The sequence below is a fragment of the Poeciliopsis prolifica genome, unplaced genomic scaffold, assembly GCF_027474105.1.
Source record: "Poeciliopsis prolifica strain line A6 unplaced genomic scaffold, Auburn_PproV2 SCAFFOLD035, whole genome shotgun sequence".
NCBI lineage: Eukaryota > Metazoa > Chordata > Actinopteri > Cyprinodontiformes > Poeciliidae > Poeciliopsis > Poeciliopsis prolifica.
This window is the reverse complement of record NW_026562410.1, coordinates 2,398,305-2,411,404: the sequence shown is the minus strand read 5'-3', so window position 1 is coordinate 2,411,404 and position 13,100 is coordinate 2,398,305. Positions and strand designations below refer to the sequence as shown.

Below are 13,100 nucleotides of genomic sequence, written 5' to 3'. Positions count from 1 at the left end.
TAGTCAACAGCAAAACTAACACCCGGGTGTCCTCCAGTCTTCTCAGCTTCACCTTGGTTTTTCTTTATTTCCCCAAACCGGTTCGAATCTGTGTTTTCAAAACTGTTCCGCTTTCACCAAGCCCTCTTCCTTTCTTGTTGTTGTCCTTCGTTGCCTCTGCTGCTTCTTTCACGGCCTTCTAGCCACCTTGCAGTGTAAGACATCTGATATTGAAATGTTCAGTTCCTTCATGTCAGCGACAGACAGAAAGGGAGAAAATGAGAAAAAGACATTGAAAGAGTGCGTGGGTCAGATAACAAAGGCAGATAGAGGATGAGCGAGGCCACAGGCGCAGTGGACAGCTGCTGTCATGTATAACCTTCAGACTAGAGCCTTGTAAAGTCACAGGACCGCAGCATATTCATGTTTCACAAAATGGATCTCTCTGCATAACAGTCCTACACAAAAGAGCATGCTGCTCCATTAAGGTGCTAAATGACTTTCTATGAAAAAGCTTACTTATGTAACAACTTGACAGTAATGGCTCATTACTGCTATGCTCCACCAACACACAGACTCCTCTCACATGTTCATATCTTCATTTCTAACAACAGGCCCACTCTTCTGTTAACCATCACACTATTCACTAAAGATAAAACATAAAACAACACTTCTCACCTATGACTGTGGTTCGTGGTATGTGTGTGTGAAAGAAGCTGGCAATGAAAAGATAAACTGAATAATAAAAAAAAAAAATCAAGATGCAATTAAAATTGTTTTAGTGAAGGCATTCCCAAAAGACAATAGGCAACACAGGGTAATGTAAAGGCTTTGAAATTGATTATAGTGCTCACTAATTGCAATGCCAATTAAAATCAGTTTTGATATACAACAAAAGCCCCAAAGAAAAATCAGTAACATGACCAGAATTATTATTTTTCATCCTTGATGAATATAAAAGCAGCACTAACTACTACCTCATGAACTGGCTCAGTTCACTGTTGCAAAACACAAGGAGATGAAACTGCAGGACAAATCACTTGCAGAATTGTTGGTACCCCTCTGTTAATGGTCGAAAACCCCATAATGGTCACTGAAACAACTTGAACCTGAGAAAAGTAATACATTAAACTTTACCGGAAAAAAAACAAACAAAACAATTAAAATTAGATAATCATTTTTAAAAGACCAATAAAACAAACCCGGACAAAATAATAATGGTGGCATTAGAAAAAAAAAAAAAAGTTAAACTAAGGGGTGTCTTAGTCTTAATAGCATTACAATTGTCCTCGAACTTTTGTTTTTTAAAAGGGTGACAAGGAGTCAATGTGCTGTTTGGTAACATGGTGACAATGAACATGGACAACAGGAAGCGAAAGAGACTTGTCCCGGGACATTGGAAGAAAAAAATGACAGACAAGCATGTTGAACATCTCCTAGCAACTTATTGCTTGAAGACTACACTTGTACATATTATTTAGAAGTTCAATGTCCACTGGACTGTAGTCAAAATCCCTGGCTGTGACTGCAGGGAGGATGTTTGACATCAAATTGAAGAAAAATATAACACAAATGGCAAACAAAGAGCCCAGGACAACCTCCAAACAAATATAGTCCCACAAGTAGATACAAAATTAAGCTTCATGATTTATTATAAAATATGATAATAGTATACACTATGTGATGAGCTACGTAACTTAGAATCCTTTATTTATTTATTTATTTTGTGGTCTGAGCTGTGTGTCCTGCTGGTTTTACAAAAATTTAATTGTAGACAAGCTGCAAGGCAAAATGATGCAATACAATCATAACGTATTTGCTGGGAATGAATACGGCCGCACTGTATAATGCTTACACATATGTGTTGGTGTCATCAATGAGATTTTCCACCAATCCAAGATGCTGTTAATATGCCTTGGAAAGGCCTTAATTCTGCTCTCACTCCAGCAGGACAGCTGCAGAAAAAAAGATTTAAGAAACTAAACAGCTGAAGTGCTGCAGAAAACATCTGGGATTTTATTAAAAGACAAAAAAATAAAGTGAAACCTTGGAGTGAGTGAATTCTTCTCTTGAAACTCTATAAAATGAATTCTGGAAACCACAATTTAAACTGATTTTTCAAAGCATACGGAATGCTATTTAGACCACATAAAATATTTACTTTGAAGTTTGAAGGACTTACACAATTGTAGTTGACACACAGTTGACACTGAGTCGAGACTTTTAAAATCAAAGTATTTCAAGAATATGATCTGTAATACATTAGTTGGTCACTTTAATAGTTTTTCTAATCATCTCTACCAAGTAATCACATTCTTTTTTTTTGTCTCTGGGTCGCTGCTCATTGTTTCTCTCCTCCTCTCTCTCTGTCTCAGTGTCATCCTGCTTTTCCCTGCAAACTCAGATGGTTCTGGTTCAATAAGATTTTTTTTTTTCTAAATGCGCTGTTGTTTTTCTCTCAAGGGATTACTCACCTTTCACAGGTGTGTTGATTACCTTAGTTTTTCTGAGCATTTTGTCTCTTTACAGGTAATATTGTCACTGTAGTCACATGACTAGCCACTTTTTGTCAGAATAATTATAGTATGCATGAAATTAGTGGAATTTCTTTCATTATTTTCCTGCTGTTTATTTATGTCTATGTACATATATATATATATATATATATATATATATATATATATATATATATATATATATATATATATATATATATATATATATATATATATATATATATAGCTCCCAGGCCTCTGGTACAGGACCCGAGCTCAGAGGATAAGAACCACCCGCGGTGGGTGAGAAGGGAATTTATATATATGTGTGTGTGGGTGTGTGTGTGTGTGTGTGTGTGTGTGTGTGTGTGGTTCTCATGTTATTAATTTCGTGCTGTGCTCCACAACAATGAAACAAACAAAAACACTCAAATATTTCCCACACTGACAGCTGAACATTCAGTCGGTTGCAGTCGTATGGTTTAAGGCTTAATGGTTGTTTCGTCATCATTATTACGTGATTGCTGTGGTAAGAGGAGAAAACTATACATATATGGCTGCTTTGGACTGTAAGGCTGGCTCGCTCTTACTGTATCTTATTCTGCAATTGTGGAGTCACAATGTCGAGGATCATGAGCGCCCCCTGCCATGAGGCAAGAGAACTGCATGCCTCACCTCGAATCTGTTTTCTGCAATTTCTGATTGCTCCTCAGCACACGAATCACGTTACACATACAGTTGGTGACAAAAACTTTATGTGTACTCATTTTAACAAATTAATATTCTCCGAAATCACTGTTTGAACAAGGTGTTGCGCAAGTCAATGCGCTCCAGATCCATTAACAAATAAAAAGGCGACTCAAAGACCGACAGGAGTTTAAATTAGCTAATCAGCCACCGCGATGTTCAGGGGAGGCTCATTAATAATCGAGAAATAAATATCAAGCCTGGAAACCTGATATCGTGATCGACTGAATGTTTTTGACGTAATCTCTGCTCGGCTTGTACGTCACTCACAACAAACACCGAATAGCCTAATACAAATATATTTGATTAAGTTTTAACAAACAAATGGCGTCTACCGTGATATTTATGTGAAATTAAAATAATTATATCTCAACTTCAGGAGATTTGCCTTTACCTTTACAGTGGTATTTGGTTCCTCCTATCACACTGTAGTTTCTCATATTGACGTCATCAAACCAAATTTCAGATCTACCACAACTGACTGACACCAGCTGGCCTCAGGTTTGTAACCAGTTTCTGATTGAGAAACCAGTAACCTGCTCCCAGTGTCAGAATCTCACTGAGGAAGAAACTGCATTAAGTTTTCTATCACTTTAATATTTCTGCTATAACTGATGTATATTCACATATAAAATGAGTCGATAGGGTTTAATTTACAATTTATTTGTCTTCGTGTCATGAGGTAGATCTCAGCCGGCTGGTGAGAGGAAAATTAGGTCTTGGTCTCAAAAAAGTTTGGGCACCTGATGTAGAGGGTCAATAAATTACAAAAATGTGGTTATAAGATACATTGGTAAGTGCAATAAAGACTCATAACAATCGATTAATGTTTCAAATGTGCATTGCTGCAAAAGTGCTAGGTTCAGCTTAAATGTCTTAATGACAATATTTTATTAATATGACAAATTCTGATGAAAAAATGCTTAGCTTAACTTGCTTGTCAAATGAAAATGTGATGACAGATTTGCACACTAAATATTTTCTGTCTAAAAGCTTAATTATGTAAGAAAAACTGTTTCCTGACCAATCATTTCATTATTAACCCTTGTGTATCCTTGTGGATCAAAAGTGACCCACTACCATGTTTAGCTGTAGAAAAATCACCCTAAACTTTTTTATATAAACTTTTCCTTTGTGATATTTAGATACATTTTGATCCACATGTACTCATCAACTCATACTATAACTGAAGCATTAAGTTTTGTTGTGGCAATTGAAAATACACAGCCCACCAGTATACATAAACAGATACACATGCAGAAAATATAAACACTAAAGTTTATTCGGTGTGCTCTTTTTTTCAGAACATTTGTCAGTTTCTTGTCATGGGCTTTGACGGAGCATGAAAGTCCACACACACATAAATGAAAAGTGAGAAGGACAAAAGAACGAAGCCCACGTAAAGGTTGAAAATGTCCTATCATACGTTTTCTTGATGCCACCCAGAACAGGGCAGTGAAGATTGATGCTGAGTTTGTTAAAGGCTGCACTGCTGCCATGGCATGACCCCTCCCCCCAAAGGGAAATCACAGACTCAGTGAACCAGTCTCTTTGTGTTTTAGTCCACATCCTAAAAGAGAATGTGGACTGTTTTTGCTACAGTCCACATCCTCTTTCACCTCTGGCCGGATTGCCAAGTGCATTAGTTTGACAAGGGCACCCTCAAAAAATAGAGAGAAAAAGAAAAAAAAAAAACAGATTGCAGACATCTGATACACGCATTGCGCCGTGACAACCTTCCAGTGTTAAAAATCCTTCCTCCCAAACAGAAGCTTATGAAATGTGCTTTGTACAAATCTAAATGTCATATCATTACTCTACAAGTCAGAAGAGTGGACAATTAATCAAAATTATAATATAAAGGTGGCAATTTTCACTTTGCACATGCTATCTCATTAACTGTAATTTTCACAAGGCTTTTTAACAAGCTGTGGCAAGTGGCAGCTTAAGCTGGCATCTTTTGATTTCATAAACCGGAAGGGTAGTTTAAAAAAGAGGTACTTATGTATAATAAAAATCCATCTTTTCTGATCTCGGCTGTCATTTGCTGACTCTAATTAACTCATCTATTAAGAGCAATAAAATCACGTTCTTTTTTTTCAAAATTGACCTTGTTTAGATTCTTGAAGGAGCTTTAAATTTTTAAAAAAAATCAGCATTAGTGCCCTGTAAAATAATTCAGACCTCTGATTTGTTCAAACTTTATCAGGCCAAAGTAACTAATTTCAATGTATTCCAATAGGATTTTATGTGACGAAAACAAAGTACTGCATAATTATGAACAGTCAAAAAAAAATTTTTCATTTTTTTGCATTATTTCAACATGTTTTAACAAGAATAAATTGGAAAAGTGAGGAGTGCATTTATACCTCCTAAACCCCCCACCCAAAATGATTGTGACCCCTTCATGGCTTGTGGGAAACGTAGGCTTTCAATAATGGATTTTTGAGAGATATGACAGTAAAGAGGTTAATCTCAAACGCCTCAAAGACGTTTTACATTTACAGTTGTAAAGTTGTTTTTTATTTTTTTATTTAATTTCCAGTGTGTAATTATTCCTTATTGTGGTTGACGTGTGACAACATTTTGAGATATGGACACATTTTCAAGGCATCATATAAGCTTCCATAATAAAAGATAGGGAGATAAATAGGTGGAGAGATATAGACAGACAGACGGATAGAGAGATAGATAGTAGATATGGTGAGCAGTTTTTCGGTCGCATATACTAGGTAAACGGCCACGCCAACTTCTGATGTGTTTGTCAAATGTGACTAAGTGACAGCTGCTGAGCAGAGCTGTCAAGGTTTTTTTTTTTTCCTGTTTTACACAAAAGCTTTAAATTGGAACTGTCAAAGGATTCTGGGCTCTCAAGCGGTTTGTTATTTCACTCTTGAGCTCTGTTGTCTTAAGCAGATTTTACATTCATTTTCCACAATATGTCAAACTCTTCAGTCAAACCTAAAAAGCAGCTGAGATTTACCCAAACCTTGGTTTTGTTAATCTGCAGTTTTATCAATAAACCTTAAGGCTCTTGTGAACTTTTTCGTATTTAAATTGTGGTGGAGTTTATAAAGCTCATCACAGTTTATGTCACCAATAGTATTTGTTTGGTGTTTGCTTCCAAGATAACATGACCAGGCCTATTTTGAAGTGGTTTAAAGCACACTGCCTCAAATAGTTTAAAGTTAAAGAAATCTGGCTGCATTATAATGTTTTTGGTTAAAAACTTGCTTCAAACCTTAAGAGGGTTTTCAATCCAGAGGCTGGGGAGTAGAAGGCAATATTTCCTGAGTTCTCTGGATTCGAAGGCTCAAGAATAGATCATAGAGTGTTATTGCAATTAATTTATGTCTTTGTTTCTCTTTTCCTCCATTACCAGTCTTTAGACACTGTTAAAATACATTTAGCCCATATAACTCGTTGACTAATGTGCTAAAAGGATTGAGTTTTGGATAAAAAACACACAGCTTTACAGCAGTAATCCATCATGTTGACAGTTGACACTAAAGACCTCCCTCTGTGATGATTTGTGATGGCAAAGGTCCCAACAAAACGGCACTTTATGACATTGTCGAAGTGCGAATGGTCTGTGCCACCACATGTGGGTGTGTGTTTAACTGAGTTACTGCAGACAGATAAATCCTGGCAGGGACATCCGACCCTGATATCATTTCTAATTGGGTCACTGCAGAGTCTCCTTCTGATACACTTGCGATAGCAAAGGGTTGTGTGCTTATAATAGCTTTGTTTCTCATCTTCCGGAGGTAAATCTTTCATTTTACAGAGTCAGACATTTATTTGCAGCCCTGCAAAGAAGCGTAAAAACAATCCTCTTTTCTCACTACTGCTCACTGTTTCTGTGAAAAATGTAAAAATTGCAATTTCAAATTTGAGAAAAAATTGTTTTTAGCAAAAATTCCCGGTCTGTAAATTAAGATCTCTATAAATCCCTTTATTTTAACATTTGTATAGAATTTTTTTTTCTTCACATTTTTTTAAAATCTGCTCTGTTAAACAGAAATGTAAACATGTGATTAGGCGACTAAAGGTCCAACCTCGCCTGTCCTCTCATTTAAGAAAATCGTCAACTCACATTGAACTTTAATAGAAGAATAGTCAGAATAAAGTGACACATGTTAAGATTGTAACTTCCAGAATATTTATTGCAGTACTATGATCCTAAGTGGTCGATCAGTAAAACACCGATACAGATAAGTTTGTCCTGCCACATCATACCAGCTGATCATATGAGATCACAGGTCTTATGTGCTTTCAGATCAGGCAGCAGAAAAAATGGGGCATGGCCTACACCTTGCAGCATTGCAGATTTCCCCTGAAGAATGGTTCTCTGTGTTGGGATTCTGATGCAGCCAGCCTGTTCAAATATACTTTGTGCTTTAAATACAAGCAAACCTGTTGCACATCTTTCACAGCATGTTATCAGATTCTGCTGATCAACATCGTTCCCACACAGACGGACAATGAAGGATGATATGATACTCCCCTCTGTGTGCAACCACACTCTGTGCAGCAGCAGCATCAGCAGCTGTCTTTGATTTGTGCATCACACTTCCTCTACATTTGTCTTGTAGCCTATTAGCCTGTATTCTCAAGTAGCAGGGTATCTTTTTTTAAAAAAAAAAAAAAATGGCATAAATTACTGAGGGATCAAACTACTTTGCTGTTAATGCTACTGTATAATGTTGGTGTTTGTATGTAGCCGCCTTATCATGCAAACACCTGATCACCAGCCTGCAGACCAATTTTCCTCTGGGGATAAATGAAACCACCTCTCCCTCCATCCATCTACTACTTACATTTGTCAATGGTGGGTGGACTTCAACCTCTTATTTCATGTCAGGACTTTTAAACTGATTGTGTGTGCATGTTAATGATGTAGCTCATGGAATGAAAGCATTATTTAAATTTGCCTACTGTTATAAAATGCAAACGCAAAGTGATAGTGGAAGCAGACAATGGTGACTTCTCCAGCAATGGCTCCAACTCTATTCCGATGTGACTCGCCTCAACGTTTTCAGAGAAGACCAAGTTGTGTTTCATTGGCAGACAGTTGCAGAAATTGACAGAAGGGGGGAAAAAAATTGTAGCACTGGTGATTGTTGTTGTTGTTGTTTTGTTTTTCACTCAATATATTGAAATTAAACAGTTCTTTTTCTATTTTGAAAATGTAACTGAGATTTTATCAACTCCATCCAAGGGGAATTTGAAAACTTTTCAAACGTCTTTAACAGGAGTCCCAATAAACTCAATCAGCTAAGCATTTGGTGGTTTTCCAACATATTGATCTGTTCGTGTTGGTCCAGGGTTCTACCAGGGAAGCTTGGACAGCAAAAAGTTTTTTAAAAAAGGTGATTTCTGGGTTTTATGAGTGGCCGAGGCACAGCTGCTATCTGTGTTTTGTTTTTGTTTTTTTCTCTCCAACTCTCTCTCTACAGAGTCCTTTCACTGCTCTGGAAACTTTGGTGATCTCAGAGAGATATTGATTGCCTCCAGTCCGAGAGGGGCAACCCCACTGGGCTTCACTGCCTTCTCAGTTATACTGGCTGTGTGTCTGAAAGCACAAGCCATGTTCAGTAAATAGGAGAAATCACACAGATAAACATGGTGTAGAGCCACATACACTGCGTGTGAAACAAATTAAACTGTTCAAGCCATCAACTCCCATGCTGGTGTCTTTAAAGAGGAGCCCTCGTAAACACATACAAAACAGTAACCCATCATCCAGTGTTACAGTATAATCACACAGTTCATATTTTAGTGGTGCAACGAAAGCAAAAGCAAACCTTGTTTCTTTTTCCATCAATATTCCTTAATATGGATGTTTTGCCCTGGAGTTCACTTATAATACATTAAGGTAAGAGCATATCGGAAAATGTGTGTTAAGTTTCATACAGCAAATTAGATTTCAAGGCTGATTGTATTTAAATCTCAATACTACTACATTTGCCATCCTCCTCTTACAAAACACAAACTGAGGCCTTACACATTCAGGATGCAGCCTGACATGAAAAATCTCGCCATATTCAGTCATCTTACCTCTGCGAGATCTCCGCTACCTGACCACTCCCCACTCCTTCTTAAATGACTGTCTGAAGAATGAGCTTAGAGATAAAGAGATTACAGAGACGGCGAGGGGATCACACACGTACATGTTGGCAGTGAAAGAGTTTTGCGTGCGCCTCTGTGTGATGGCAAAAATAACAGAAGGGGAAGAAGACAGATTGACGTGGGGAGGAGGAAAAGGATATAGAGGAGCATTGTGAGCCTCTCGTCTCATCCTACGTCCCTCCTGATGCTGTCTGTCGTAGCGAGCATTAAGCTTATGGGAGGTATTTGTTGTCTTGTCATTCTCTAACCTTCCCAGCAAGTATCAATGAGTCACTACTAAGCACAGATAGAAAAATGACACGTTACTCGTCACATATTATTTTCCATTCATTATGTCTTAAGCCCAGGTCTGTATTCATGTTTTTTTTATCGTTTGTTTGTTTTTGTTTTGTTTTAGCGATGGGTTGTTTGTAGCAAATAAAAAGGGGTTGCATGAAAGTCTGACAACTGTGACGTTTGGCAAACGAATCCTTGTTTTCACTGTTTCTAGTAATCACGACTCCTCTACTCGCCTATGATCCATATGCTCCAACCACAGCACCAAAGCAAAATGAGATTATCATGGCTTAACCCCTTACCTGTCAAAAATTGAACTCCCACCCATCAGGAAATGCACCACCTGGAAGTATTACAAGATCATAACATTCTTCGCTCTGGAAGTTGATACAGAGTGAAGACTGAAAGTTAGCTAATTTAACAACAAATTTCTGTCATTGGTACTAATTTCTATCATTTTAACTCCTTTAGAGTTAGGATAAGGGTTTGCATTTGTTAAGGAACATCTTCAGAACTTGCAGTGTAGCACTGCTCACTGAGCAAATTATAATAATTGTGCTAAAAAGATGCTAAAAACATCCTAAAATATAAAATTCATAATTTTATCTGTTTTAAAATAGTAACATTCAGTTTTACTACAACCTCTCTCTCTTTTCCTCTAATATAAATACTAATTACTCTGATTAGGTGGTCTAGAATACTATATTTTTGAGTTCTTAAAAAGAAGTCAAAAATGTAAAAAAAAAAAAAAAAAATGTAGTCTGCTAATCAAAGCTTTCCAAGATGGGTGCATCTCTACAGAAAACATTTTGAGACCGACCGGTGCATGCCAGTATGTCAAAAACAATACCACTGAATAATTATTTTAATTCAATTCAAAAACTGAATATCATATATTCAGGACATACACAGTGATGCAACACATTATTTGTCCATTTATTTTACTTCCACTCAACTTTCCATTAAAGACCATGAGACCCAGCTTCTTTAGCTATAGCCTCTGTAGCTAATCCTCCTAGTATGTGTCAAATCAGTAGTCCCAACTGTGTCTTTGTGTGTAAAACTTAAGGGGCCTGGTAGAAGATCCCAATCAAAATTCTGTATTAAGATATTTTAAATTGATCTTGAGTAAAATGTGTGAATTCTAAGTAATACCATTTAAGGTTGCCATTCAAGTTAACAGCAACAGTACACAGGATCTACTTAAATAGATAACAGTGTGACAGTTCAACATACCTTGGGGCCCCCCTGCTGGTCTACGCGCTGAAAGCAGCGGTGTAGTTTGCGTGTGCCTCAGGCTGGCTCAACCTAGAGGATATGTGCCATTGGCAGGTTTCCCTCACTGCATATGAGCTTTAAACATGTTTTGAGATGTGATTTAGCTGTGCGATTTTTGGCTCCCAAAACGTTCAAAATGCCTTATTCCTATTTTTTTTGTCCCATGTGCGATAACAATTAAAAGTTCATTTCCAAACTCGGAAGGGTGTAGAAAATGATCTCCTCATTTTAATGCATTTATCAAGCATAACAACCTGTCTTCATTCTAATTAGGGGAGGACAAATAGGCTCACGGTGATTTTTTTTTTTTTTTTTTTTTTTTTTTTTGCCGCCCTGGGTTGGCAGAGGAGGCGAGCTCTAATAGTGCCCCGAAATCCGATTCCGCGCTCCAAGGGAGCTCCTCTCCCTTATGGGCTGTCAATAACCCTCCACTGACCTTGTGAAAACACATTGACTATTCCCCAAAGTGAGCTTGCCTGACTGTAACACAACGCACGTCCGCTCCTGTCTCAATTCATCCGAGCGGGGAGACAGCCTAAACGGCTCGGGAGGGGTGTTAAAAGCAAGAAGGCGTCCGTATCCCAAGTTTCGGAGGATTTCCAGACACCAGGGTACATGCGTACAGCCCTGAGCTCTACATGAAGAAGAGGCATGCCGAAGACGCAGCAAAGATGCGCAAACAGTTATCGCCCACAGTGATGTTTTTTTTTTTTCTTTTTCTTTTTCTTACTACTTCCAAAATGTACCAGCTTCTATGAAAACGTAACATTCCCGCTAAACAGGATTTATGATTGCATGATAAGCGGGAGGCTTGTGTGACAAGAACAGAAGCTCATCTGCAGCTATGTCCTGCAATAACGTCTCCACAGTGCAGAGATTCGCCCGTGAGGCAAATCCACCACCAAATCCAGCGTGGTAACATTGCACCAAGCATATGCACCACTCCTCGGAAACACGGCACAGCGTCAGGGAGGCGCAAACATAGATACATTCATACACACCTGGTTTTTATGCCGAGTTCCATCTTCGAGTTCAGAAGAGCTATTCATGATTCCCCATCGGTCATTTACCATCCCACGGAGAAGGTGCGCATCAGATCCGTCTTTCTTCTTTCCGGGCGTCAGAGAATAAACCCACTTTATTGTATTTTTTATTTATTTATTTCACATTAATATGTACCTGTCAAAGTCAATAGCTGGTATTCAAGCCTACTCCATGGGAAAAAGAAAAAAAAAATACGAAAATACTAATAAGGATTGCAAGTTCTTCAGCCGCACAAATTGCGCACCAAAATGAGATTTAAATTCCTCCCCGGAGTTTCCTCAGCGTCCGTTCATAATTCCATCTCAATAGGGTAACACACGTGCTTTATTTGAAGGCTGCAATCGTTTTTTGTTTTACTTGCTTCCCATATGCACCAAGATTGCATGGAAATAAACGAAGAAACCTACAAAAGATCCCAAGAGTAGGAGCACAGTATCTTTTCTTTTTCTACTCCAAAATATATATGTACAGATTGTGTCCGTCCACTTCTTAAGAAGAGAGTGAAGAAGGCTGACCAAGTTGGAGTGCGTTTATTTGAAGTGAATTTGGATTGAAGTCGTAGAGCAGCTGTGTCCTCTTTCCCCCCTTCTCCTACTTGTTTACGCGTCGCAAAAGCTTTTATGCCAAACCCGCTGGTGGATAGAGGCTCCCGTAGCCCATTTGCGCCAGTTGGATCACAGAGAAGCCTTTGACAAGACGGGTGTGAGGGGGAAAGATTAGCCTGCTCCTCTCCGCCAGTGAGCCGAGCGGGGCGCTTCGTTCCTCTCCGGCTGTCAGTTAGCGGCTCCCTTCCGTATGCGCGGCGCGCTCCAAGGCTGCGTTTTCTTCCCTTGTACCGCCCTGCCCTCGATTGCTGTACCACTGACTCACCGCCTTCTCTTCCACTCCACACCGCACCGATCCGCACCGTGGACCCTCCTATTCCACCGCAGCAGCAAGATTATGAGAAATCTATGCGTAAAGTGTAAACCACGGATAGTGATGGGGAAAAAAAAAAAGTTTTTTGTGGGATTTGTGTCGAGATTCGGACTTTGTTGGGTGGAGGAGCCGTCACCGTAGCAGACGATCGATCTGAAAAGTCTTCTGAAAGCGGAAGGTTTAATGGACCCCTCATGGGGGGAAAATACTAAAACATAAGTCTGCCTCAAT

The 13,100-nt window shown here is 38.6% G+C and overlaps 1 protein-coding gene across 2 annotated transcripts in view; it reads right to left on the bottom strand.

Moving 5' to 3' along the window:
* fibcd1b (fibrinogen C domain containing 1b) overlaps window positions 1-12,885 on the bottom strand; it is a 143,279-nt gene extending 130,394 nt beyond the window's left edge. For both annotated transcript variants that reach the window (XM_055052509.1, XM_055052510.1), the window contains exon 1: window positions 11,909-12,885. In XM_055052509.1, coding sequence (XP_054908484.1) covers window positions 11,909-11,980 — 72 coding nt within the window. In that variant the 5' untranslated portion in view covers window positions 11,981-12,885. The remainder of the gene's footprint in view (window positions 1-11,908) is intronic.
* Between the last annotated feature and the right edge of the window lie 215 nt (window positions 12,886-13,100).